The 23,294-nt window shown below is 41.5% G+C and overlaps 2 protein-coding genes across 2 annotated transcripts; one reads left to right on the plus strand and one right to left on the minus strand.

The window, feature by feature from the left end:
• Positions 1 to 703: 703 nt before the first annotated feature.
• rbm45 (RNA binding motif protein 45) lies at positions 704 to 9,161 on the plus strand. The gene is made up of 11 exons (XM_061744660.1): positions 704 to 1,029; positions 2,889 to 3,011; positions 3,428 to 3,554; positions 4,330 to 4,467; positions 4,659 to 4,832; positions 6,033 to 6,162; positions 6,638 to 6,734; positions 6,971 to 7,128; positions 7,791 to 7,866; positions 8,016 to 8,152; positions 8,733 to 9,161. Exons 1-10 carry the CDS (start codon positions 751 to 753, stop codon positions 8,130 to 8,132), a joined length of 1,419 nt encoding a protein of 472 aa, XP_061600644.1. The 5' UTR covers positions 704 to 750; the 3' UTR covers positions 8,133 to 8,152; positions 8,733 to 9,161.
• Positions 9,162 to 10,443: 1,282 nt separating this feature from the next.
• On the minus strand, positions 10,444 to 22,304 carry zc3h15 (zinc finger CCCH-type containing 15). Its single transcript, XM_061744858.1, has 11 exons — positions 22,112 to 22,304; positions 18,395 to 18,490; positions 17,430 to 17,532; positions 17,096 to 17,248; positions 14,606 to 14,697; positions 14,074 to 14,259; positions 12,252 to 12,332; positions 12,047 to 12,112; positions 11,837 to 11,947; positions 10,900 to 11,035; positions 10,444 to 10,776 (listed from the first exon to the last, which is right to left on the minus strand). Exons 1-11 carry the CDS (start codon positions 22,184 to 22,186, stop codon positions 10,583 to 10,585), a joined length of 1,293 nt encoding a protein of 430 aa, XP_061600842.1. The 5' UTR covers positions 22,187 to 22,304; the 3' UTR covers positions 10,444 to 10,582.
• Between the last annotated feature and the right edge of the window lie 990 nt (positions 22,305 to 23,294).

Raw genomic sequence — 23,294 nt, forward strand, 5'->3', positions numbered from 1 at the left:
CACAATTATCTGTACTTTTTACTCCTTACATTTTAAAAACAGCCTCGTTACTCTATTTCATTTCGGCCTTTAAAAAATAACTATCCAGTTAAATTGCTCCATCCGGATAGAGTGAATTTGGTTGTGGTTGTTTCAGATGTTCCTGTCCAGTTTTGTTCTTACGTCCGTTCCCTCAGATTCCTGCAACTAAACTTGGATGTACATTCCAATAAAAGGTTAGGATAAATGATAACATGCCTCTGAAGTTTGACTTTTTGCACCATTACAATACTTATAGGCAACTAGTCATCATATCTTCTGCTCTCTGAAACACATGTTAATGCTCAATAGTACACATATATGGTTCTTTAATATATTTGCATTATACTAAGATGCATTCATTTTCAATGGCTTTTGTCCTTGATGGCTTTTTTCCCCCTTACATTACTTTTACTTTTATACTTTAAGTAGTTTTGAAACCAGTACTTTTATACTTTTACTTGAGTAAAAAACTTGAGTTGATACTTCAACTTCTAAAGGAGTATTTTAAACTCTAGTATCTATACTTATACCTGAGTAATGAATGTGAATACTTTTGACACCTCTGGTGATTAGTTTGAAAGAGACATTGGAGGCTTTCATTTTTGAGCGACACTTTGACCTCCTTGCCGGCAGGTGGCGCTGGTTCGCTGGTCTCTTGTCGACGGAGGAACCACGTGACGGAAGGGAAGACGAAGCCAGTCGACGCCATTTCTGAGGCGAGGAACAAAGATGGAGGAGTACCCGACCAAGCAGCAAGTGTCCGAGAACCTGGACGACCCGCCCAACAGCCGGCTGTTCCTGGTGACCAGCCGCTGCGCCACGGAGGATGACCTGCGGGACCGCTTCTCCCGCTACGGGGACGTGCAGGGCGTGTGGGTGGTCAAAGACAAGCAGACCAAGGAGCCCAAAGGCATCGGATACGTCAAGTTCTCCAAGTCCTCGCAGGCCTGCACGGCCATGGAGGAGATGCACGGGAAGGTGCTGGTGGAGGGAACCAAGCCCATCAAGGTGAAGAGAACCACTGCAGCAGCACTGCACTGTGAAGCTCTGCAGCAGCACCTGGGTCAGCTTAGGATGATTCATGGTTCTGCGTTAAATCGACGCAGACGCTGTAGCGGCTGCGTCGTTTTAACGCAGGACCATGAATCAGGCTTGAGGTGGGGAGAGTGGTCCTGTCGTCCAGATGAACCTGTTTCAGGGCGATGAGCATCAGCGTGTAAAGGATGGCAGTATTATGAAATGGGAGTTGCTTTGGTCGGCCAGGCCGAGCTTCAGCAGCTTTGCTCTCAAAGTTCAAGGTTTACTTTATTAAGTCTCCCGCGGGAGAAATTGGTCTCGGAGTAAAAGCCACAATGCTGCACTATAGACAGACACAGACGGGACATTAAAAACATCAACACCAACAACATTAACGGAGGCCTGTGCAAACACTTGCAATAGCGCTGTGCAAAACAATAAATTAGTGCAAATTGTTGCAAATGATGCTAGTATCATCAGTATTTTTTAACCTTCCTGTACAACTGCAGCAGCAGATAAAAAATCGACGTGGGCCGGTGTTCTGTCAATATTTGCTACCTGCCGAGAAATGCTACTTTGAGGTTCTGCGCATGCGCACAGTCGATTTTTATTTTATTTTTTTACTGGCACGTCCATCATTTCTTGCACGATGTAAAATGATAATATGGGATGTTGAGTATTTGATCCTTCAAATTACACTACCCATGACATGAATTGCATTACACTTTGTGAACATTATATGATAAAGAGAAAAAAACCCAATTCTATCGCTTTATTTGATATTCATTCATTTATTTAGCCAGACAGGTCATTAAGAACACATTCTTATTTACAATGACGGCCTGGCAAGAGACAAGGACCACTCGGGGGAGCTCATTGATAAGTTTGACCGATTGTGGAATAAAGGAGTGCTTGTATGTATTGTATTTACACAGGGGGAGCCTGTATCTCCTGCCAGAGCTCATCAGCTCAGACTCAGGGTTCAGCACATGGGAGGGTCAGACAGGATCTTGTTGGCCTGCCGAGTGGTGGACTCAAAGATTGGTTCAAAGATTTCTTGGGGGGGCTTTCCTATGATCTTCCCTGCTGTTTTGACCAGGCTAACTATGTGGGATTTAGATCTGACCAATAGGTTCCCAAACCAGCTGGTGACGCCATAACGTACGATGGACTCTATCGTCGCTCTATATAAAGTCAACATAATATTTTTGCAGACACCAAACAATCTGAGCCTACGTAAAAATGGAGGCGCTGGTGGATCCTAACACAGACATTTGTCACATGCGTGCTCCAATTAAGATCTTTGTCAACATGGCCATGTATCGCAATTGTGCTGTGATCCCCAGTTGACCTCGGGTCCACCACAATCTCCTCGGTTTCCTTAACATTGATCTGTAGGTGGTGTTCATCACACCAACCCACAAACCTGTCCACTCCAGCTGTACGGCTGCTGATGTCGGAGCTGCCTGGGAGTAAACTGAGGATGAGAATTTAACCACATACTGGTCGGGTTGGGAGCTGACACCGTCATTTGTGTACAAAGTAAACATAAAGGAGAAACTGCTTACTGCTGTATCTGAAAGTGCAAAGTTAAATCTCACCTGTTGCGGCCTGTCTGATACAAATTAAAAATACCACTTAATTAAAAAGGGACTAATTTTCTAAGAAGGATGTCTGGATGGATTGTGTTAAAAGCAGAGCTAAAATCAATAAAAAGCAGTCTGGCATATGCATTCAGCTATAATTCTGTTGCAGTGTTTGTTTGTTTTTGTTGATAATTCAGTGTATTTATGAATGTAGAACTGGATGTCAGTATAAATGCGGGTCCTTTTCTGTGTCTGGGTGTGTAGGTGTTTATCGCTCAGTCACGGTCTTCAAATAGACACAGAGATGTGGAGGACGAGGAGCTGACCAGGATCTTCGTTATGATCCCTAAAACCTTCACGGAAGAGGATCTGAAAAACACGTTCAAGGTAAGAACATTTGAGTTGGTCACCCGTGTTTTGTTTTGTGGTTTTACGGCTCAGTGCACGTTTGCCATGGTTTAAAAGCGAAAGCATTTGCCAAGTATGTTTTCATCAATCAAGAACAAAGCTCATAGCTCTGCTCCATCTCTCTGTTCTGGAGGTGGATGTTTTCAGTAAAACTGCTGTAGGTTTGAGTTTCAAAGTTAATAATTTGAATCAAAATGCTTCTTAATCTCCTTAACTACTATCTTTTCAATAATAGTTGTAGAACACAGAATTTAAAAAATCTTGTCTTCTATCTGCCCATTTCGATCCCTTTCTAGTTTACCTATTGTTTTGTCCTGACTGCCTCTCTGTTTCTGATTTTTAAAGTATACATTTGTATGTTTTGTCAGCTGATATTGTTGTAATCTGTCTTTCAGGAGTATGGAGACATTGAGTATTGCGTCATCATCAAGAACAAAGCAACAGGAGAAAGTAAAGGATTGGGCTACGTGAGATACTTCAAACCCTCCCAGGCCGCGGTGGCAATCGAGAACTGTGACAAATGTAAGACAGCTTTATTTTCTTGTTCTTTAAAAGTTATAGAAGCAGCAGCACAAGAAAGGAATGGTTGAATCTAAATTATTCTAACAAATATGTGTATACGTATATAATGGATGTTTTTCAACGGGAGATTAACGCACGCACATTTCAGTAAACATGTAGTTTGGAGAAACAAGAAGTGACGCAAATGTAAAAGATGGTAAAATAAGTATGAAAAGTGATGATGGCTAGCCATTGGCTGAGTCAATGTATTTCCTTTTATATAAATTCACCTGATTTGGTTAAAAAAAAACTAAAACTGTGTCACGTAAAACAATACAAACCAAATTGTTTTTATTTTTATTTTTTGTCTTTTTTTCCAATCCTGGCTTTAAAAATGATGAGTATTTTGTCAGAATTGCTCAGATCAACATCAGTCGTTCCTTGTGGACCGAAGTTTGTCCTCTCCAGACTTTTGGATGCGTTTTTAACAATGATAATCATAATTATAATGATACAACAACCATTTGTGTAAAAACAATTGTCTGTTCTTGTATTAATGCAATCTGAAAAAATACTTTTAAGGTCAATAGAAAAATGTAAACAAATTGTGCCATTAATGGTGAATTAACAATGAAAATCTTTCAACGAATAGCGATTAAAACATTTGAATCGCTCAACGGCCCTAAAATAAATGTCAGTAAATGGATTATTTGGTGTTTCCAGCCATTATGCCAACTTGCTGTTCTAGAAAGTTTGTGAACAACTGGACACATGTAGATGATGATTTTCTATTTAGCTTACAGGGCCATCCTGGCTGAACCTCGCAGCAAATCCACCCCTGTAGAAGACTACAGTGGCGGAGGAGGAGGAGGAGGAAACAGAGGGGATTACGTCAGCAGTGCAGAATCCGCCAACCAGTACGCCTATCCTATGGGTATGAACGTCTTTGATGTACTGAATTAGGAAAAATCTTTACGCCGAACAAGCAGTTCCCCCTAGAGTTGCAGGTTTTCTGTTTCAGGCCAGAGGTGAAGTGAAAAGAGCAACAGTCTCACGGCATCTTCTCTCGGTGGAGTAAACAGATTGTATCTGTCTTGTTCCTGACTCTGGTATCTCTCTGTGCAGCCGCTGACCCGGGAAACTACCAAGGCATGGATTACCGCTCCGGAGACTTCACACGTTCTCTGATGATGTCCACGCGGGCCGCGCTCACCCAGGAGCAGATCTTTGCTTTGTTCGACATTATCCCCGCCATGGAGTACTGTGAGCTGCAGAGAGACTCCTATGGAATGAGCAAAGGTACTGCAGGGAATCGGACAGTGTTGCATTACGATCAAAAGAGAATGAAAGCGTCTCACAAATTCACACACAATGTGGAGAAATACAGACCAGAACATCACTCTTTCAAACTTACAACACAATTCCAGTATTTAGAAGGCAAGGGTATTTGTATAACACAATTCAACAACAAGGTGATTCAAAGTGCAACATCACATGGTAGAAATGAACCTGGTATTATAGATTTTTTTTGTTCTTATCTCCATATTTTTGCCTTTGCAACTATTGAAAAATGACGACATAAACAAATGGCTGCAATATAATCTTGTGGGGAAATTCTCAGCCTCAACAAGACCTGCATGTAAACGGATAAAACACTGTTGCAACGTACCAATCGATTGAATGATTATGGAAATTGGTTGATTTTTGCCTGATTTCGCCTGGCCCTGGAAGTAGTTTACTTATTTCACTGAACACTTTATTGAAAGAGCTGCACTGGTTTTTTCTGCTCTTATGGGAATTGAATCTTCAGTCACGTAAATCTGACCAGACAGAAACTCTTACTTCAGTGCAGAGACTCGTGCTGCAGGTTTACATTCCAGCATATTTGATTATTCAGTGACATTCTGGTTCAAAATTACACCCATTGCAAAGATTTTCACTCCTTTTTATCAGTTTGGACCAGAAAATAATGTGAACGTGGGGACCAGGGTTTAAACTTCAAGAATCCTGCTTTTATCTTGGGTGTTAAAACCCGATTGTTTGATTTAATAGTTTGTAACTTGGAGCTCCTATTATTGAGAGGAGTCTGACTGTCTGTGGTGCAGGTTCCAGTCTCAGGTCGCTTCCACCACCAGACCTGGAAAACACTAACAAAATACAGAATAAAAGCAATCGTACCTGTAAATAAGGGGCTAGATACAAGATTAAATAATCCACAGATTCAGAGGTTCAGCATTATAAATTAATTGAAATGAAAGCTTCCCTTCTTCCTTCAAGTTCCCTTCTTGATTATTCTGCAATTGGATAATCGATCATTAATTCAATGACTGAAATATTTTCAATGTAGATATGAAATTAGTCTTTTTGCTTTAATAGGTAAGATCATGGCATAAAAGTGTGCCTGGGTTCAACCACATAGTTTATAAACAATGATGTGATATTGTTCTTTATGATGAATCTAAGTTAAAAGTATTTAAATGTTTGTGTCTCTGCCTCCAGGTCATGCGTTGATCCGCTACAGCAACCTCGGCTCGGCGGTTTACGCCAGAGAGAAGCTGAATGGCTTCGAGTATCCACCTGGTAACAGAATTGTAGTGAACTTTTTTGACGACGGAGAGGATCGCAGCAGGTACGTACACACACACACACACACACACACACACACACACACACTTCATCATACTTGGCATGTACAGCTGCAGGCATTTACTTATTAATGGCTGAAAGGTCAGAAGTTAATAGAGCCTCAGAGAAGAAAGCCCCTTCAAAGTTAATACGTCCATTAATTAAAAATGTGGACCAAACGTCCACTAATGATTAACCCTGAACTTGTCTCTGTCCCGAGATTTATTCGTTCAATATTCATGGTGAACGTAGCTGTTGTCCCCAGTGGGGCCACGGATCAGATCGTTTATTTTAGTTTATTTTCCCTGAGCCTCTTGGCAGCTTTTATGTGGCGAAGAATCAAATGTGCGGTTCGCAGCAACAAGTAGTTACAATAAACAGGAAATCTTACGCACACAATTGTTTATTTGTTTAGATTTGTCCTTTTAGTTTGGTCTCCAGTTTGGCAGCTGTAAACGTGCCTGTGTGTGTTTGTGCAGTCCCGTGGGCCGCATGGCCATGCAGTTCGTTGCGACCCAGATGATGTCCTCGGTGTGGAACGGAGGAGCCTCCAGCAGCCAGATGATGAAACCTCCTGTGAGTTAATGGCCTCATTTATCGTCTCCTGTCACTTCACCCTGCCTTTGTCTTTCATTGTGCTTGTATGTTTAAGATTTTAATTTGACCCAAAACCTACATCTTCTGTCTTTTGTCACGTCTATCAAAATAATAGCTTTTAGCTAAAAAAAAATCAGATCCATTTTACCCCCCCAGAGCAGAACAGGTGTGAACCCGTCATTAATGAACCCTGTGTGTGTGTTTGTGTCTGCCAGAGTTACTCTAACGTCTCACCAGTGTCCCGGGTCCAGGCGGACGTCAGCCTGCCACCTCTGAAGAAGCTCGCTCCACCCGACAGTAAATCCAGGGAGCGTCTGTTTGTCGTGTTCAGCCCGTCCCCGCTGCCCCCCGACGTGCTGGAGGACGTGTTCTGGTAAATGCTGCACATTCTGCATCCCACCGTGGCTCTTGTCATAACACCGGGAAGAAAATGGTGGTGGTTTTAAATAGAGATGACCGATCAGGATTTTGAGGGCCGATAACCGATCTCCAAAATCAGTATCTGCCGATCCCAACGAGAAATCCATAAATTCGTCAATAGTGTTGTCTCACGTACATGACACTGACATTGTATTATTAGGTATACAAATTAGGAGATGAGAAAGTATCATGAATTGTCTGTTTTATTTCAGGCTGAGGCAATATTTCACTCTTGAGACTCTTAGAGACGACTTAGAATAAGTGTAGCTTACTAACTTAAACTTTCCTGCGGCAGTTTGTTGTTGTAAACGTCATCTGATCGGCGCTCTGAACTATTACATTCCGATCTCCGATCAAAACCGATAGGGGCATTATCAGGTCGATACCAATCGATCGGTGCATTTCTAGTTTTAACTACTCATGTTGCCATCAAATGGTATAAATATGGGCCACGGTTCAGTATTTTGTGACTCTTGGGTCCCTCACAATAAACTGCTCTTGTTGATGACATCAAGCTACGAATAATCTTTGACGTAGTAAGGGAGAAATAAATGTAGTTGCTTTATAATCAAATATGAATTCTCCTGCCATGCTTTCTTCTGTTTGTCTCCATAGTCGCTTTGGTTCCCTCATTGAGGTCCATTTGGTTCCTGGAAGGAAAGTTGGCTACATAAAGTACGCAGACAAACAGGTAAAGGCCGTGTCATTAAGAAGTGCCCCATAAATGTTGTGGGAAGTAAAAAATAACTTCTTTGTTGTGGGAACTGCATTTCAGACTAAATCGAGCCTTTTTTGCTTTTTAATCTAAACAAATCTTTGCCTTCCTCTCCTGTGTTGCAGTGTGCAGATGACGCCATGGCGCTGCTGCACGGCCGGGTGGTCAACGGAGTAAAGATGAAGGTGATGCTGGCAGATCCTCCCAGGGAGGAATCTCACAAACGTGCTCGTACCTACTAGGATCAAGCGACCGCCGACTGGTAAGTGTGGCGCTCTGCCAGCATGAATACCTGGACGTACAGTGTTAAAGTAGTTTCTACTGTGATGAGTTATTGTTTACACAGCAGGAATAATCTCTGTGAAGCCTGTGATGTGGTGCTCACAGCAGCCCGTAAACACTTACCAACCTTATCAAACACCTGAAGTAGATGTTTGCTCTGACTGCTGTGAAACAAACAACAAACCTAAGCCTGCTAACAATCAAGCACAGTAAATGTTTTAAACATAATTCAAATGTGCAAAGACAGGAAATACAACTACTTGAATTAAAGTAGGATCTTTTAAGATGACTGTGCGATGGTGAGGATGAACATGCAGACTCCTGGCTGGCTGTAAACGCTGCAGGGTCTGGGAGAGTGCTGCCTCTCATCCGCACTTGAATCCAGCACCACCAGTAAATGATGATGCTTAGAAAAGAGCGCTGAGCTCCTTCAGGAGCCGCAGTTTCCCACCTGTGCACTCCTGAACTGTCCTAGTAATGAAATAAGAGTCTTGACAAGTTTGTGATGACTGTTTTTTTTTCCGTTCCTATGAATAACCCTGCAGCTTCTTGTCCCCTAGGCGACTGTTGTCACGACACAATGACACCTGACCTGACCGACCGACAGACATCACCAACTCCTCCCGACCTCTGACCGACCTTGACACCTGTCTGACTCACTGCCCGAGCGAGCGCTCGCTGCAGCCACAGCTAAAACCGAGTCCTGCTCATTTAACGTCTGTGAATGGCAGCATGTACAGTGTGTTTGTGGTCAGTCATGCCTTTGATGTACATTCACTTATCAATATTGTTGATTAATTACTAGAAGTTTTTTTTAAATGTTTAGTTATGCTTAATAATAGGATTGGTAAAACTGGACTCGGAGCAGTGTGGTAGTAAAGGTCTGGTTCTCCTTTTGTTCACACAGTCTGCCCTGTAATGAGTTCAAAGTTGTATGACATTTCACTTTTTTTTTTTTTTCTTTCAATAAAAAATTGCATTTAACTCTGCATTTGGGCTGTCTGGTGTCTTCTGTTACAGCTTTTGTCATTCATGAATCAGCTAATTGATTTAATAAAACACCCCAAAATGTCTTCACGATCAAGTCTGTGCTTGCAGAACAGCAAGAAAAGAAAAGAGGATGGATGTGACACTTTAGTGCACAGTATAAATACAGCAGAATGAACATCCAACTTGAGATTAAAACACTCCCTCTGATGTGACATTAACTTTTGTTACATAATTGGAGATTCTGGGTGTTGAAATAAACTTACGGTAAGTGACCATGTTGACAGAAAAGCACCAGTACACTTGGGCTCTGATTCAGCACATGCCTCAAAAATAAAACTAATTCAAACAAAGTTAGTTGATAATTGCAAGAAAAGTGCAGAAAAACTACAGGGAATGATCATCCATACAGATGGCACTTTGTAATACATGAATGCTTATCTGAATAGGATAAATCAAGTATGGTCATTTCAACAGTAAATGTTTGTACAGTTTATATCCACTTATTTTTGATCAGTGTAATCTAGCCTGTGAATTGTCAGTATTGATTCTGGATTGAATCTGTTCCATCTCTTGTTTGAGAACAGCTTTGGGCTGTAACTTGGTCTGCTTATTTTTAATCAAGCTGAAGGTTTGAAAGAAAATGCCTCGAATGATTTGAAATTAAATGTTTGCATGACCAAGAAATTTCATGTTCACATTTTTTAAAATTGTGAAAATCTCTGGGACTCAAAGAAAAACCAAACACGCTGGATGTGCAGTTATTTTATTTTGGAAGGTGTTCATGAGAACTTTATTTACAATACCGGGCTGGCAACGAGCACAAATCTGGGCTCAGAGATGGGCCAACTTTTTTAGATCTTATTTCCTTTAAAATAAAATGTGCTTTCACCTCAGCTACATGAGCTAACGGCTCTGTTGTACAACAATCTCCACTTGAATGATGAAAAGTGCAACTTCAAAGTAATTCTGGCATGAGAGCAAATGAAGCTCACATTCCTGCCCATTTCCCACTTTGTATGACAAGTTTCTGAAAAAAAAACCAATGTTGAATATATAATGATGGTCAATTTGAAATCCTGTGTCTAACTTTGCAAATCAAAATATTCAATACTTAAATGATTGGGTAAAGAAGCTCAGGGCGCCAGCAATTCTGTCAAGCAACAAAAATGAACAGTGTGATCTTTCACCGGAATCGGTCTGAGTTTGGCTTCCTGGATTCTGCTGAGGAAGCGACGGGGAAATGACGTGGGTTCACAAAGAAACGGGAGCGGAGGCAGGCAGTGATGTCGTGAAATAATCAGGCTTTATTACCGGAGTCTCTGAAGTTTAAAATCATTCAAATGTCTGGTCTCTTTGATGTTTAGCTCCATGCATCCATCGGCCCATCCCTTTGTCCTTTCTGTGGTCCAAAGCTCTCCCCTCACTCCTCCAGGGCCAGTGTGTTGAGTTCCTCGTCCAGCTCCTCCAAATCTTCTCCCATGAACAGGTTTTCATCCACCGGTACTTCTTCACCTTCTTCACTGTCGTCGTTGCCCCCTTCGCCGTCCTCTCCCTCCTCGGCTCCTGAGACCCCGTTGGCTTCAGCGCCACCACAGGCTCCGTTGAGTTGCTCCTCTGTGAGCAGACGGAGGAAGGATAGTTACATTGGATTTTAATCAGAAGAATAAAATTACGCTCTAAGTTTTCTAAAATGCAACAAAAACGTTGACTGAGATCTAGCCAGCACGTTTGCTTTACCGTCATCTGGTCTCGTCCTCTCCGCCCGAGTCCTAGAGTTGAATCGGTCCGTAGACGCTACAGTGATGCCTGTATTGTCGACCTCTTGTGGAACGAAACGGGATAAGTCTATGTCCTGGACATCGTTAATTTCAATCTGAAACAGAAATTTAAATGAAAAGAGTGGGTGAGGGTGGAGACAAGAAATAGTGGTAAAAGGCTAATTATTGCTGAATACATCAAAGATGTATAATAAACAAATTACTTCATGCGATTAATGATAGAACTGAAAAAAGGAACATTTTAATATTAAAAAATAAAAATAAAGTGGGTAAGAGCTGATCTTTATATGTAGATGAAAGGAATATAAAAGGGCTGCTTCGCTCAAATGCATTACTGTAACAACCCCTTTAAGCCATCATCAGTGAGTATTAACCACAAAACCTGCACCATCTATTTAACATACTTCATTTCATTATTTAGTTTGGTGACCATAACTAAAACTACAGAGTCATGTAGCAGGAGTCGTGTGGTTACACGCAAACACTACCAGCCTTATATTTAACATTTCATCACAGAGGTCATGTATTATTTCCTGAAATCCAAGCGCTGCAGTCATCACCGCTGCATTTCAATATCACTTGGAGGGGTGAATTTTCTTTAGAATACCCAAGGGTTTGTTTTCCAAACGGGAACACTTGTTGCCCCAGTTTATCTAGTTGTAAACATTCAGACATGACTGCATATTTACATGTCAGACCTGCAGATACCTGCTGCACCCCATGACCGACACATGGAAACATTAGAACATTTCAAACTACACCAGACCTGATCTGATGGGAGGTGCAGCATTATTGTTCTGTGACGCTTCAGGAGTGAGATAGAAAATCCTTCTGCTCTGAAACTAACAGCTTACTCTCAAACTATGAAAAAGACCGATTTATGCTTTTATAAATACCTCTTCTTCGTCCTCTTCCTCTCCTTCGTTGGAATAACGAGTGTCGTCAGCTTCGTCGTCGTCATCGTCAACCAGCTCAGGGCGGAACTCGAACACTTCACGGCCGCTTACCTGGAGAGATATGTGATGCAATCATCGTCACATAATCCTGGACACGTGTTCTCTTGACATGACCTGAGGTTTTATGACGGCAAACAAGGCTTGACTTACGACGAGCGACTTCCCAGCCTTAAAGTCAGCTTTCTTCTGCTCCATCTGTTCCCTCGCTTTATCCAACTGTAATCAAAGCAAGCGATTGTGTCAAAAACAATAATAAAAACGGTTGTTTGCTGGACCTGAGAGCAACTTTTATCTTCAGGCAAATGTAGTGGACTGCAGACATTTCTGTTCATGACATATTTAAAAGTATTCCAACCTTCTCCTGCCTTTTCCTCTTCTTCCAAGCCAGGAAAGTCTCCAGTGTGATCCGAGTTACATTTACACCCAGAGCTGAACGCTGGAGAGACAGACAGATGCCAGTACAGGCGCCAACAGAAAACACAGCTCGCTGACTGACCACTGGGGGTCGGCTCAAAAAGCCAGTCAACCCTCCACAAACTCATGTTAAAATGTCCAACTTTGCAGCAAAAATAAACATTTACAACTGGTTAAAAAAAAACCCAACAAATTGGATCTCAAAAGCTAGATTTCACATCTATGTGGGGGATTATTTTCACATTAAGTTAATTTACATGAAGAAATACATTTATTTATACCATGGGGTGTAGACTTTTGATTGACGAGTGACCTAGCTATAATCACTTCCTCATCAGTCGTCATCACGCTACATAGAGAAGCAGTCGCCCAACGTCGCCTAAACGCAGCGGCCAGTTCTGATTTCACCACGGAAATGGGATAATCTACTGCAAACGCTTGGCTCGGTTTGTTGTTATAAACGACAGCAAGAAAAATAAAGAACGACATCGTAAGGTAATGAATTCATATGCTTTGCTCATCAGCCGCTTTCAGTTGTAGAAGACATCGGGTTTAAAAACGTTTGCAGCTTGGATCCGCGGTGCGCGCGTCATAAATATTTCACTGATGAAATCCTGTCGGAGTTTTACCAAACTATAAACAGTCCAAAGCCGTGTCAGTCGCTTCACGAGGGACATTTGGAGTTCTAGTGTGAAGAGTTTTGCTTCACTCACAAGAGTTTCCTCACACGCGGCGAAAGCTACCGCTAAAGCTTTCACAAAGCTTAATAATTCATAATTAATTTTTATTTTAAGATTTAATTCCTCTTTCCACAGGAAAACTAAGGTTTATAGTTTACAACTTGTATCAACTTTTAGAGAGTGACATGTCTGCTGTTTCTGTGTTGGTCACATGTTGAACATAATTATTACCACAGGAAAGCTGAAGTTACTAAACTACACTTACTCTTTGTAAGCCGAGTTTACACCTAATCTCCTAATTTTTATACCTAATAATACAATGTCAGTGTCGTGTACATGAGACAACAATATTGACGAATTTATGGATTTCACGCTGTGATCGGCAAAATCGGGATCGGCCGATACTGGTTTTCGTGATCGGTGATCGGCCCTCAAAATCCTGATCTGTGCATCACTAATCTTAACGGTTACTTTTACGCCTGAAAAAATATTAAAACTTAATAAAGTGTCATATTAACAGCGCTACAGCGGAAATTAAAACAGCTTTTGGCTCTCAGCTTCCTGATATGGTGACGTATGTGCAAACGTATCTACGCAGTCGCTTACGTACCCGAACGTAAACCACGCAGTGACGTAGCAAGTGGTGTCCCAATCCCTAGGGAAGATTACAAGGGCCCTACGCCTGTGGCTTCATTTTGAGGGCTAGTGGTAGAAAGTAGGCGGTGTATTGGGATTGGTCCTTAGTCAATACTGGGCCAGAAAAGAGCCTCTGTGAGTTACATCCCACCCAAACTTGGTTACTCTAGCTTAGCATTCAATGTTTCTTTTGAGCAAAGGCTTTAAATATTAGACTTTTACATCAAAGTCTAAAAGTACACAAATATATTCAATTTAGGGGGAAAAAAATAAGTAAAAAAATAAAGTCTTTCATCGAAAACCCCCTCCAAAACATGCATTTCTGCCGGGCTGTGTCTTAATGTGCTGATGCTACTCCCCCGCAGCGAGCACCAAATAGAGAGGTGGACTGCAAGTAGTTTTAGCAACTTTTGTTCACAACAAGTGACAAAAACCGTCTGTATTTACCTCGTTCTCTATCAGCTCTTCCAGCGAGACCTCATCCTCTTTCTCCTCCTCCTTCTTCTTGTCTTTTTTCAGTACGAAGCCGGGAGGCAGAGCGTGCCGGTACATGCAAACGTCGCCCCCCACTGGACACACCCAGAACCAGCCGTATTTATTAGTCTCTATCGCTTCCAAGAAGAACTTACACACCTGCAACGACAGAAAGAATAAGGAAATAGTTGAAATAAATTAACATCTGTGTATCCTCCGTATCAGCAGTCAGGAATCACAGCAAAGACGCTCAGGCTCTTGGGAGCTTAAGCCAGGCAGGAAAAACAAAAATAATCAAGTAAAAATAACAGCCACCTTATAGTTTTTATAATACACTTACTAATGATGTGGAGATTATTCCACATCCACGGTGGATTATAGGAGAAGGGTTTTGTATAAATCTGTAGAAGCTGGAACAATGATACTCCCTCGTGTTTCCCTGAGTATATCTGCCTTTTCATCTTTATTCTTAAGGCTTTGTTTTTCACTGTAAGATCAGACTCACAATTTGAGTTTTGGTTTTCTTCTTCTCTGCCTCTCCGTGTTTTTTGTTGATCACTTCTTCCAGCTTCTTCTCGTCCCAGTTGTCCATCGTGTCTGAACAGAACACAACAAGTCCAACAGTCAGTGACTTCCACAAAATTAAAAACTGCATAAAATCAAATTAAAACCAACAAACTCGTTGTTGCAACGAGCATCATCGCTTTGTAGTGGTTGCTGTTTTTTTTTCACTTTAAATACATTTTCCACAGTGTGGCTGCTTAATGGTGCAGAAACAAACTAGAGTCTTCATTAGGATGTGTCTTTTTTTTATAAACGGCGTGTCTGAAAACCTGCTTTTAGCTTTGGGCAAATGAAGCTCAGATCATTGAAGAGCTCAACACCCTCCCTGAACATAGAGCTGAACAGATGCACCGATTAAGAGACGTTTAGTTTCCTCTCATATCCAAAATCAATAAAAGGTTCTGAGAAGAAATACCAATTCAGTAACAGAGAAGGAAAATGAAAGCTATAAATAAGCATGATTGAAAATGTCAGAACTAATGCTGGACAGGAAAACCCCAGAAGAAAATGTTGCAGTGAGAGTTTGGGTCACATCTGCCGCTCTGGCAGGGCGTCATCAGTAGGGATGTCACGATTACTTGTTTTCACTATTAACCGCGATTTTAAACGGCACGATTAATTATTCGTGAAGACTCCTAAACATCGTCACTTTCCAAAGATTACGCCGGGACCCGGAACCATAGACAGATCAGTGCAACTCGCACGGAACGAAAATAAAGTTACACAAGCGGAAGCGGAGCAGCTGAAGTGAAGTATGGATGAAGAGTTATTCCCCCCCAAAAAGCGGATAAAATCAGCTGTGTGGGATTATTATGGGTACCGCAAAAATGAGGAAGGGGTTATCGTTGACGATGGCTTTCCAGTGTGTAAACATTGCCGAAATAAATCAATTTATTTAATAAAAAATCCCCGGCCCGCAGGGACGGGCTGGGAGCGGGCTCGGACGCGAGGCTGCGCTCCGTCGCGGGCTCTGTTGATGGATTGTACCGTAGACCACTGCTGCTTCTGTTTTACAACCATTATTAAATAAATGGATGTAATAATAAAAGAGTCTGCTAACTTAACCGCCGTCTTCAACGCTCCGTTGTTTAAAAAACGGCGCTCTTCCGTGTTTATTCTGCTTTGGTTGTTCAGTAACACCGTCCCCAGCCCCGCCCCCAGCCCCCGACGTAAGCACGTAGCTGACATTCCTGCACTTTATCCTGAACTGAAAGGACTTGAAGCAAGTCTTCTGCAGGTGGCTCCTGTCCTGCAGCCTTTCACCACTTTTTTTGTTCCAAAAGGAAATACATAGCTAGCTTGTATTTAATTTCAGATGTGGTCTTGTTTATTTTCACTGTTACAGTATTATTTATGTTTCAGAGGGCAGCTATAAGTCAAAAGCTAGGTAGATGTTTTTTCCTGTTTTAAAAATTATCTTCTCAGGTCCAAAAGAAATGTTCAGAAACATTTTTGTAATACAGTTTACAGTTTGCATGTAGCATTTGAAACGTTATTACCCAAAAGGGAAATCCTGCTGTGGATGATTAACACAGAAGTGATTTTTGTTTAATTCCAATGGTATTATTGTCATTAATGTTGTACTTTTTGGTTACTTTTCTTTGTTGCTAATATTTGGCATGAAAAATAAATGACATTTAAAGATCTCTAAGGAGTGTTCATGTGATTTTACACATTCATAGTGTGAAATTAATTAATACATAATAATCGTGATAATCGTTAAATCGCGATTATTTCTCTGGCAATAATCGTACCAAGAAAATCTGTCATCGTGACATCCCTAGTCATCAGGGAACTCTTGGTCCTTGTTGGGAGTTTACTGAAAGCTACATTTGAACTGCAGGCAAATCTCATTCGTTTCTGATCTCTAAGATAATTTATGAGATCATTGCACCCAGATATCAAGCTATCTGAATGTGTAGCCGTGGAAACACCAGAGGTCAGTGCAAACATTATACTGGTTTTTATTTTTTTCTTTCCCCACCAGTGTTATCAGGACTGAACACTCCCATAAAACTGGCAGAACAGTAATATTAGTCTCTGTGATGTCAACAAATACGCCCCCCCAACTAAAATCAAGAGTCTGAGCAGCAGTCAAGGTTATATAAAAAAAAAAGACTGAACTACATTTAAACCCGCTCCACTGACACATGTGTAGAAGTACCATCGAACATAAATCCCTAAAAAACAACAACAAACATGCCAGGTGTAGGGTGTTACTCGCTGTTCACAACTGGATACAATCTAGAAATGCCACAGAAAAAGCATTTGGGCTTATGATTATTTTAGGCAATTAACATGTAGAATGCAAAGCAATTCCTGAAACTGTTCCCATTTTTAGCAGATGGCCAAGTTATTGAAGTCTTTAAGGGTGTTAATATGAAAAGCACAATTTCTCTGATTCTGTGCTGCACAGAGTTAAAACACAAACCTTTCTCCAGCTCGTCATCTCTTTCATCCACGTAAACACTCCTCTTCTCACATTTCCTCTCCATTGACAAGTCGTGGCTGAACTTGCACTTGTCACCTTTAGTGCACTGGCCCTGCTTGAAGAACGCACACAGCACCGACTTGGGGTCGACACCTGCACACGCAGAGACGGGCCAACCATTATCTTTTGATTACTGACCATATTTTTATACTCACAATGGAGAAGAATTTAGTTTTTTTTTTTTTTTTTTATTACACATGACAATAAATGACAAGCAACTTCAGAATCGTTTACCCCCCGACCCCAGCAGCTTGGCAAACTCCCTGCTCATTACCTTTGCTGACTTTCTGGGCAACGACTACCGGTTTAAAAAGCTCATTGAGTTCGTCCAGCTCTTTCTTTTTATCCGCCTTCTTCCCGGTTTTGTCTCCTTCCGCCTGCGCATTTTCAACACAAAATCATGAATTACTTTAAGATCATCTGATCCACTTCCTACTTAAAAAGATGAAGGGGGTACAATTAACAAGTTGATTAAAACATTCACCTTGACCTTTAACTTACAGCAGTCAGTAAAAGATAGTTAATGTTTTCATTCATACAATATTTTATCCAGGCCTTTGTAATATGTCCAGAATGGAGCTGTAGACGTACGTGGAGACATGTAGCCTTTTTATTGTCATTTGTCATCCCGGGTGCTTGAGAACCCAGATGTCATCTCCACCGCTGACAAGGTTGACATAAGGCTTCTTTTTTGCACATTAAAACTTATAATTGACATTCTTTAAATGTATGTCCATACTGTTATGCTTGCCAAATTTCCCAAAGTAATCCCTCGGCCATGAGATTCTAATTGGGATTGATGAATGGTTCACGGTGCTCACAGTGTTGTCTGAGGGATTGTTAATAGGATACCCACCTCAGCCTGATCTGCTTGACCTTTGTGTAATGATTCTTTTTAATCACATTATGCACGTTAGATGGAAATTTAAAAAATAAAATAAGAGTCACTGCATCAGATTTTTTTTTCATTGATTAGTTTGCAAACCGAAAATCTTCTGCACATCTGCTCCTGAAAGACTTTCCATCAATACTGCTTTTGCATCAGATCGTGATCAGTCTCATCTGAAGACAACACCTATTTTAAAAATATCTCTTTTTTAAGAAAGTTTTACCAAGACCTATCTTGAATTCACACTGTCTGCAATAAATACAAGTCAAAGCAAATGTAGAAATCATCTTTCATAGCCTTTTCATCTTTGTGCTGCAGAATAGATAAAGAAAAATAATGAAATCAAGAACCTGTCGGCCACCGGTTTGTTTGACTTGATGAGTAACATTCTTGATGAATTTCTGCTGTTTGGCCCCTTTTTTGTTCTTCAAGCCAAAAGTCTTGTCCTAAGAAGAAGGGAAAAAAGGATTGCAATTTTAGTTGACCTCAATCTTCACTTTTTTACATAACATGCAGCAAGATCCCCTGAAAAAGCCATTTCAGTAGGAAAAGTTCCTATATTTGCTTCACATTTCAAAAACCAACAAAATAAGAAAGCTAATTGTTGATTTACTGATGTAGCACTGAGCCTGATGATACATATGTGCTAAATTAGGACCGTGTCAGAGCAATATTGGTTAAAAGCAGAGAGCAATCTTAGACGCCCAGTTCCACCAACATCTGATGTAAACAAACATCCTCACAATTCTGATCGTGGCTCTTTGAAGTCCGTTGGTTGAATTACGGATGTTAAATGCTGATGAGAGCAAGGATGTAACGATGATATGAAAAGGTTAAAATTAAGTATTCTAGTGTAGAGTTTTCGAAACGCACAGCGAGATCATGTGATGTTTCATGTTTACATCTGTACTCATCACTAATTTTCACATCTAGTAAGTGCACATTCAGAATATAGTTTGCTCAGACTGACCCTACTGCAGGGTAATTGGTATGATAATCTTAAGGATAAAGCTGCTGATTAGTTTCATTATATTTACTAGCAAGTGGATCAAGATTACTATGTAATGTCCAGGAGTCCACAAATTATCTGACCATTAAATTGAGATTAAAGGAAGTAGATTACAGTTTTTCGTGTTGAATTTTCTGTTAAAATCTATTCTAAACAGTTTAATTAATTTGTTCACACTCATTTTCTGAGAAACTATTATCAAGCCTGCATGATACAACTGACAATAGTTAACACTAGGGGTATAACAATATATATCGCGCCACAAAATTTCGCAATACAAAAACCTCACGATACGTGTCGTGGAGGTGACTAACTGTAGTGCGGTATTCAGTTATTAAAAAATTGTGTTTACTAGTAACGCGCATCCTATTGGTGCAGCGGAATCACGTGACAACCGCGCCTCAACCTGCGAACAAAAATCTTACTACACTCTACACTACAGAAACTAGTACCGTTTTGTGGTCCCCATCACGGGACTCTTGCAGGGTTTTGAGCTCCGAACTTTTACTTATAAAGGTGAGCATAAATCAAACTTTTTCATGATGTAAAGGTTGTGTCGTCTCCAAAGGTGGGAGCGGGATGAAACGATAACGGGGTTCACCTTAAAGGGGACCTATTATGAAAAACACGTTTTTTCTTGTTTTAACATATATAAAGTGGTCTTCCCTCACCCTGCCAGCACAGGGGAGACAAAATACCATGAATTTCTGCAAGCTCTCTGACCCCCGCCGGACAGAGTCCCCCAGTGTCACGTGTTTTTTTTGAGCCGATTAAAATCTGCTCCCGTCGTGACGTCACGATGGGAGCAGATTTCCATAGGTTCAGCCTCCGCTGCTGAAACCACGCCCACAACCAGCTCTCTACGGAGCTGGAGCGCTCCATCCTTCAGCCAGTCGGACGCGGCGCCGCGGCGGAGCGGATCCGGGTTAAATCATCCAGGTTCCCGGGTGGTTTGGGAGCTGGGTCCTTGGGGGTCTGTCCCAGGCTGGACCAGCTTCACCCTCCGAGATTTTCAGGCAAATCTGTCAGTTTGATCACCGCTAACGGGCGATGTGCCGCGGATGCGCTCCGGAGCCGATCTGTGCGCCCGCCGTGGGGTTGCAGCGCCCGTCGCGCAGCATCCGCCGGGCAGATCCGGCTGAAATTCCGCTGGTCGGTCCCCGGGAGTCCCTGCTACCAGTCCAGGCCGGTTCCTGCGGTCTCGGCCGGTCGGAACCGGTCAGATTCCCCCGTTAAAGCCGCGGTGACGCGCGCTGCTCCAGCAGCGCTGCTCCCGGGCGCCCGGCGTGGCTCCGGGGCCAGCGTTCAGCATCCGCCGGGTAGATCCGGCTTAAATAGTGCATAAATGTTATTTATATACAACTCATATTTTATTTTTTTAACAATAAAGTTTCCATTTGTGAAAATTCAGTGTTGTATTAATTTACAGGCTCGGGCTGCTCTGGCGGAGCGAGGTTTATTCTCCTCCCCTGCTACACGTCATTCAGGGAACCAATCAGCACAGAGCCTCATTATCATACCCCCCCTTCCCTTAGAATGGAGCACAGAAAAAGAGGTTAGAAGCGGTAAAACTAGTGACAGGGCCCACAGGCTGAATTTATGATTTATGTAGAAAAAACAAGCTTTAGATTGTTTTTAAGACATTCAAGGCCTGTTTAAAATATACATTAACTGCCATAATAGGTCACCTTTAAGGCCTCAGGCTGGAGCATGTGAAGCTCTTAGCTCTGGCAGAAGATAAATAACAGTCATGTTGCATTTTGGACTTTTCACAGTTTATTTATTTACTTATATTTATTTATTAAATTATAGTTGTTAAATTTCTGGAAAAGAAAAAAGTCAAGTCATACATGAGAGAAACTATTCAGTTTGTGGCAAAATATTTTTACTTGTATGAAACTGAAGATGCATAATGCAAACCTGACATTTACTTTTAGTTCAGTTTGTGGGAACTGTAACAATAGGGCAAACGCACACCATTGTTTTGGATTTTGTGTCTTTCAAATAAAAGACAATTTTTTCCAGTCATATGTTCCTCATTCAAGGTTGTTAAAAAAAAAATACCACTATAATCAGGGGTGCACACAAGCCGGTACTCGAGGGCCAGTCTACTGCACGTTTTAGACGTTTCCTGCCTCAACACAACCCTGATAGACAAGGCTGTGTCACCAACAGAGTTGTGTAAACCTTGATGACATGTTGATGACGACCAGTGATTAGAATCAGGTGTGTTGAAGACAGGGAAACATCTAAAACATGCAGTAGACTGGCCCTCGAGTCCCGGCTTGTGTGCACCCGACTATAATATCGTATTGTTATCGTGACCTCAATATCGTGTATCGTACCGTATCTGAGATTAGTGTATCGTTACACCCCTAGTTAACACTGCTTGTTTCTACCTTTGTGTCTATGATTGATGATGTAACTGTACAGTAAGCTGGTGATAAAGTGCTGTCACTGGTCCATGTGAACCAACTGTTGTTCTCACACCAACTCCAGCTCAACCACGTGACCCGGCCAGGGCTCCACTGGTGACGTCACCGTGTTCTTAACAGTTATTTATGTTTTTGTTCATAAACAACAGTCTGATTGAAGCTCAACTTTACAACTTCTGCACTCAGAAGTCCAACCCTGGCCTTGGTGCGAGCAGGGCCAGGCCCAACATAGCTGTATCTCCACACAGAACCAGGCTGGTCACATTAAACCCTGCTGGGGTTCTCCAACATGATCCCGGTGTATCTACCGACTAAACCAAAGGATTAATCAACATTTACGGTCAAACCGGGCTGATGTGTCGGTGCCAGGACCTACTGGTCCCTCAGTGTGCTAGGCTAGTCACACATATGTCGTCGATAAAAGCGCCCGTTTAGGTTAAATCTCGATCAATAGCGCTCGACACAAGACAGGTTTGATAATAAACCACATCCCCCGGCCGCTGACAGGTGTCCAGGTGTGTAACCAGGTGTGTAACCGGCTCACCAGCCGTCCAGGCTCCAGTTAGCACCTCAGCTAACCCGCTAACGCCGGGAACAGACCCGCTAACTCGTGTAATCTTTACCTCGATTATCTTCTCTTTCTTCTTTTCCTGAGTTTTTTTATTCCCCGTAACCGGAGCGGGCTTCTTGGGAGGCATGCTGGCTCAGAAACAGCTGTGTAGGAAGCGTGTTTAGCTGATAAATGTGTATTTTAACGGAGCTCTGGGGCTAGCGGAGCAGCGCCACATCGACCAGGTGTCGCTAGCGCGGCGAGGCCACATGTAGCTGTGAGGGGACTGACGTCAGCGCGCCACAGCATGCATGCTGGGAGATGTAGTTTAAAAAGGAAGTAACTTTTTACGAACATTTACAAACTTCTCAGGCAGCATTATTAATATCCTCCTGATTATTATGTTGCATTCTTGGTATTTGCCTGTTGTTATTAAAGCAAAAGTATTTCAAATTTGCCTGCTGTGTGCCAGTTTAGACATCTTTTCTGGGATTATTTTGTATACACTGATATTTTGTTTTTGATATGTCATATTTTGTTCGTATCCCTAATTAAAAATGGGGGATAATCAGTACTCGAGTTGAGGGGGGATGAGGGGGGATGGCATCCCCCCTGAAATAAAAACGGTCAAAATCATCCCCCCAGTAAAACTGCCATCCCCTCTTTCCATCCCTTATGTAATTTCATCAATGAATGTGGTTTTACTGCTATTTCAACATTTAGAGTCATCACCAGAAAAATAACCCTTTTTGACAATTTTCACCTGTTTCAAGTAAATTTCACTTGAAATAAGTAGGAAAATCTGCCAGTGGGACAAGATTTATCTTCGCATTACAAGCAAAAAAATCTTGTTCCACTGGCAGATTTTTCTACTTATTTCAAGTGAAAATCTACTTGAAACAGGTGAAAATTGTTGTTTTTTCCAGTGACGAGTCTTGTTTTAAGTGTAATAAGATTTTTTTACTCCTTTTTTACTATTTTACTAAAATCAGCACAAATTATCTGTCCCCATATGATAAAATCCACCATCCCCCCTGATTTTTTTTTACAACTCGAGTACTGGGGATAATAATAGTAATACTAATAATGATTAATAAATAATTTTAAAATGTTAATAATTAGAAAAATGACTATTTGTATCAAAACAGCATAATTAATATCATCCTATGATTATTATGTTGCATTCTTGGCATTTGCTTGTTTGTATTATAGCAAAAATAATTCAAATTTGCTAGCTGTGTGCTAGCTTAGACAAC

The sequence above is a fragment of the Cololabis saira genome, chromosome 17 (assembly GCF_033807715.1).
Source record: "Cololabis saira isolate AMF1-May2022 chromosome 17, fColSai1.1, whole genome shotgun sequence".
Taxonomy (NCBI): domain Eukaryota; kingdom Metazoa; phylum Chordata; class Actinopteri; order Beloniformes; family Belonidae; genus Cololabis; species Cololabis saira.

What these genes read in the sequence shown, in the direction of transcription:
- rbm45 (XM_061744660.1), top strand. Translation starts at nt 751, where the DNA reads ATGGAGGAGTACCCGACCAAGCAGCAAGTGTCCGAGAACCTGGACGAC. An exon ending in AGGGAACCAAGCCCATCAAG is followed by an intron (nt 1,030 to 2,888) that starts GTGAAGAGAACC and finishes CTGGGTGTGTAG; the next exon opens with GTGTTTATCGCTCAGTCACG. An exon ending in ATCTGAAAAACACGTTCAAG is followed by an intron (nt 3,012 to 3,427) that starts GTAAGAACATTT and finishes TCTGTCTTTCAG; the next exon opens with GAGTATGGAGACATTGAGTA.
- zc3h15 (XM_061744858.1), bottom strand. Translation starts at nt 22,186, where the DNA reads ATGCCTCCCAAGAAGCCCGCTCCGGTTACGGGGAATAAAAAAACTCAG. An exon ending in AGAAAACCAAAACTCAAATT is followed by an intron (nt 14,260 to 14,605) that starts GTGAGTCTGATC and finishes CTGTCGTTGCAG; the next exon opens with GTGTGTAAGTTCTTCTTGGA. An exon ending in GAGGACGAGACCAGATGACG is followed by an intron (nt 10,777 to 10,899) that starts GTAAAGCAAACG and finishes GTCTGCTCACAG; the next exon opens with AGGAGCAACTCAACGGAGCC.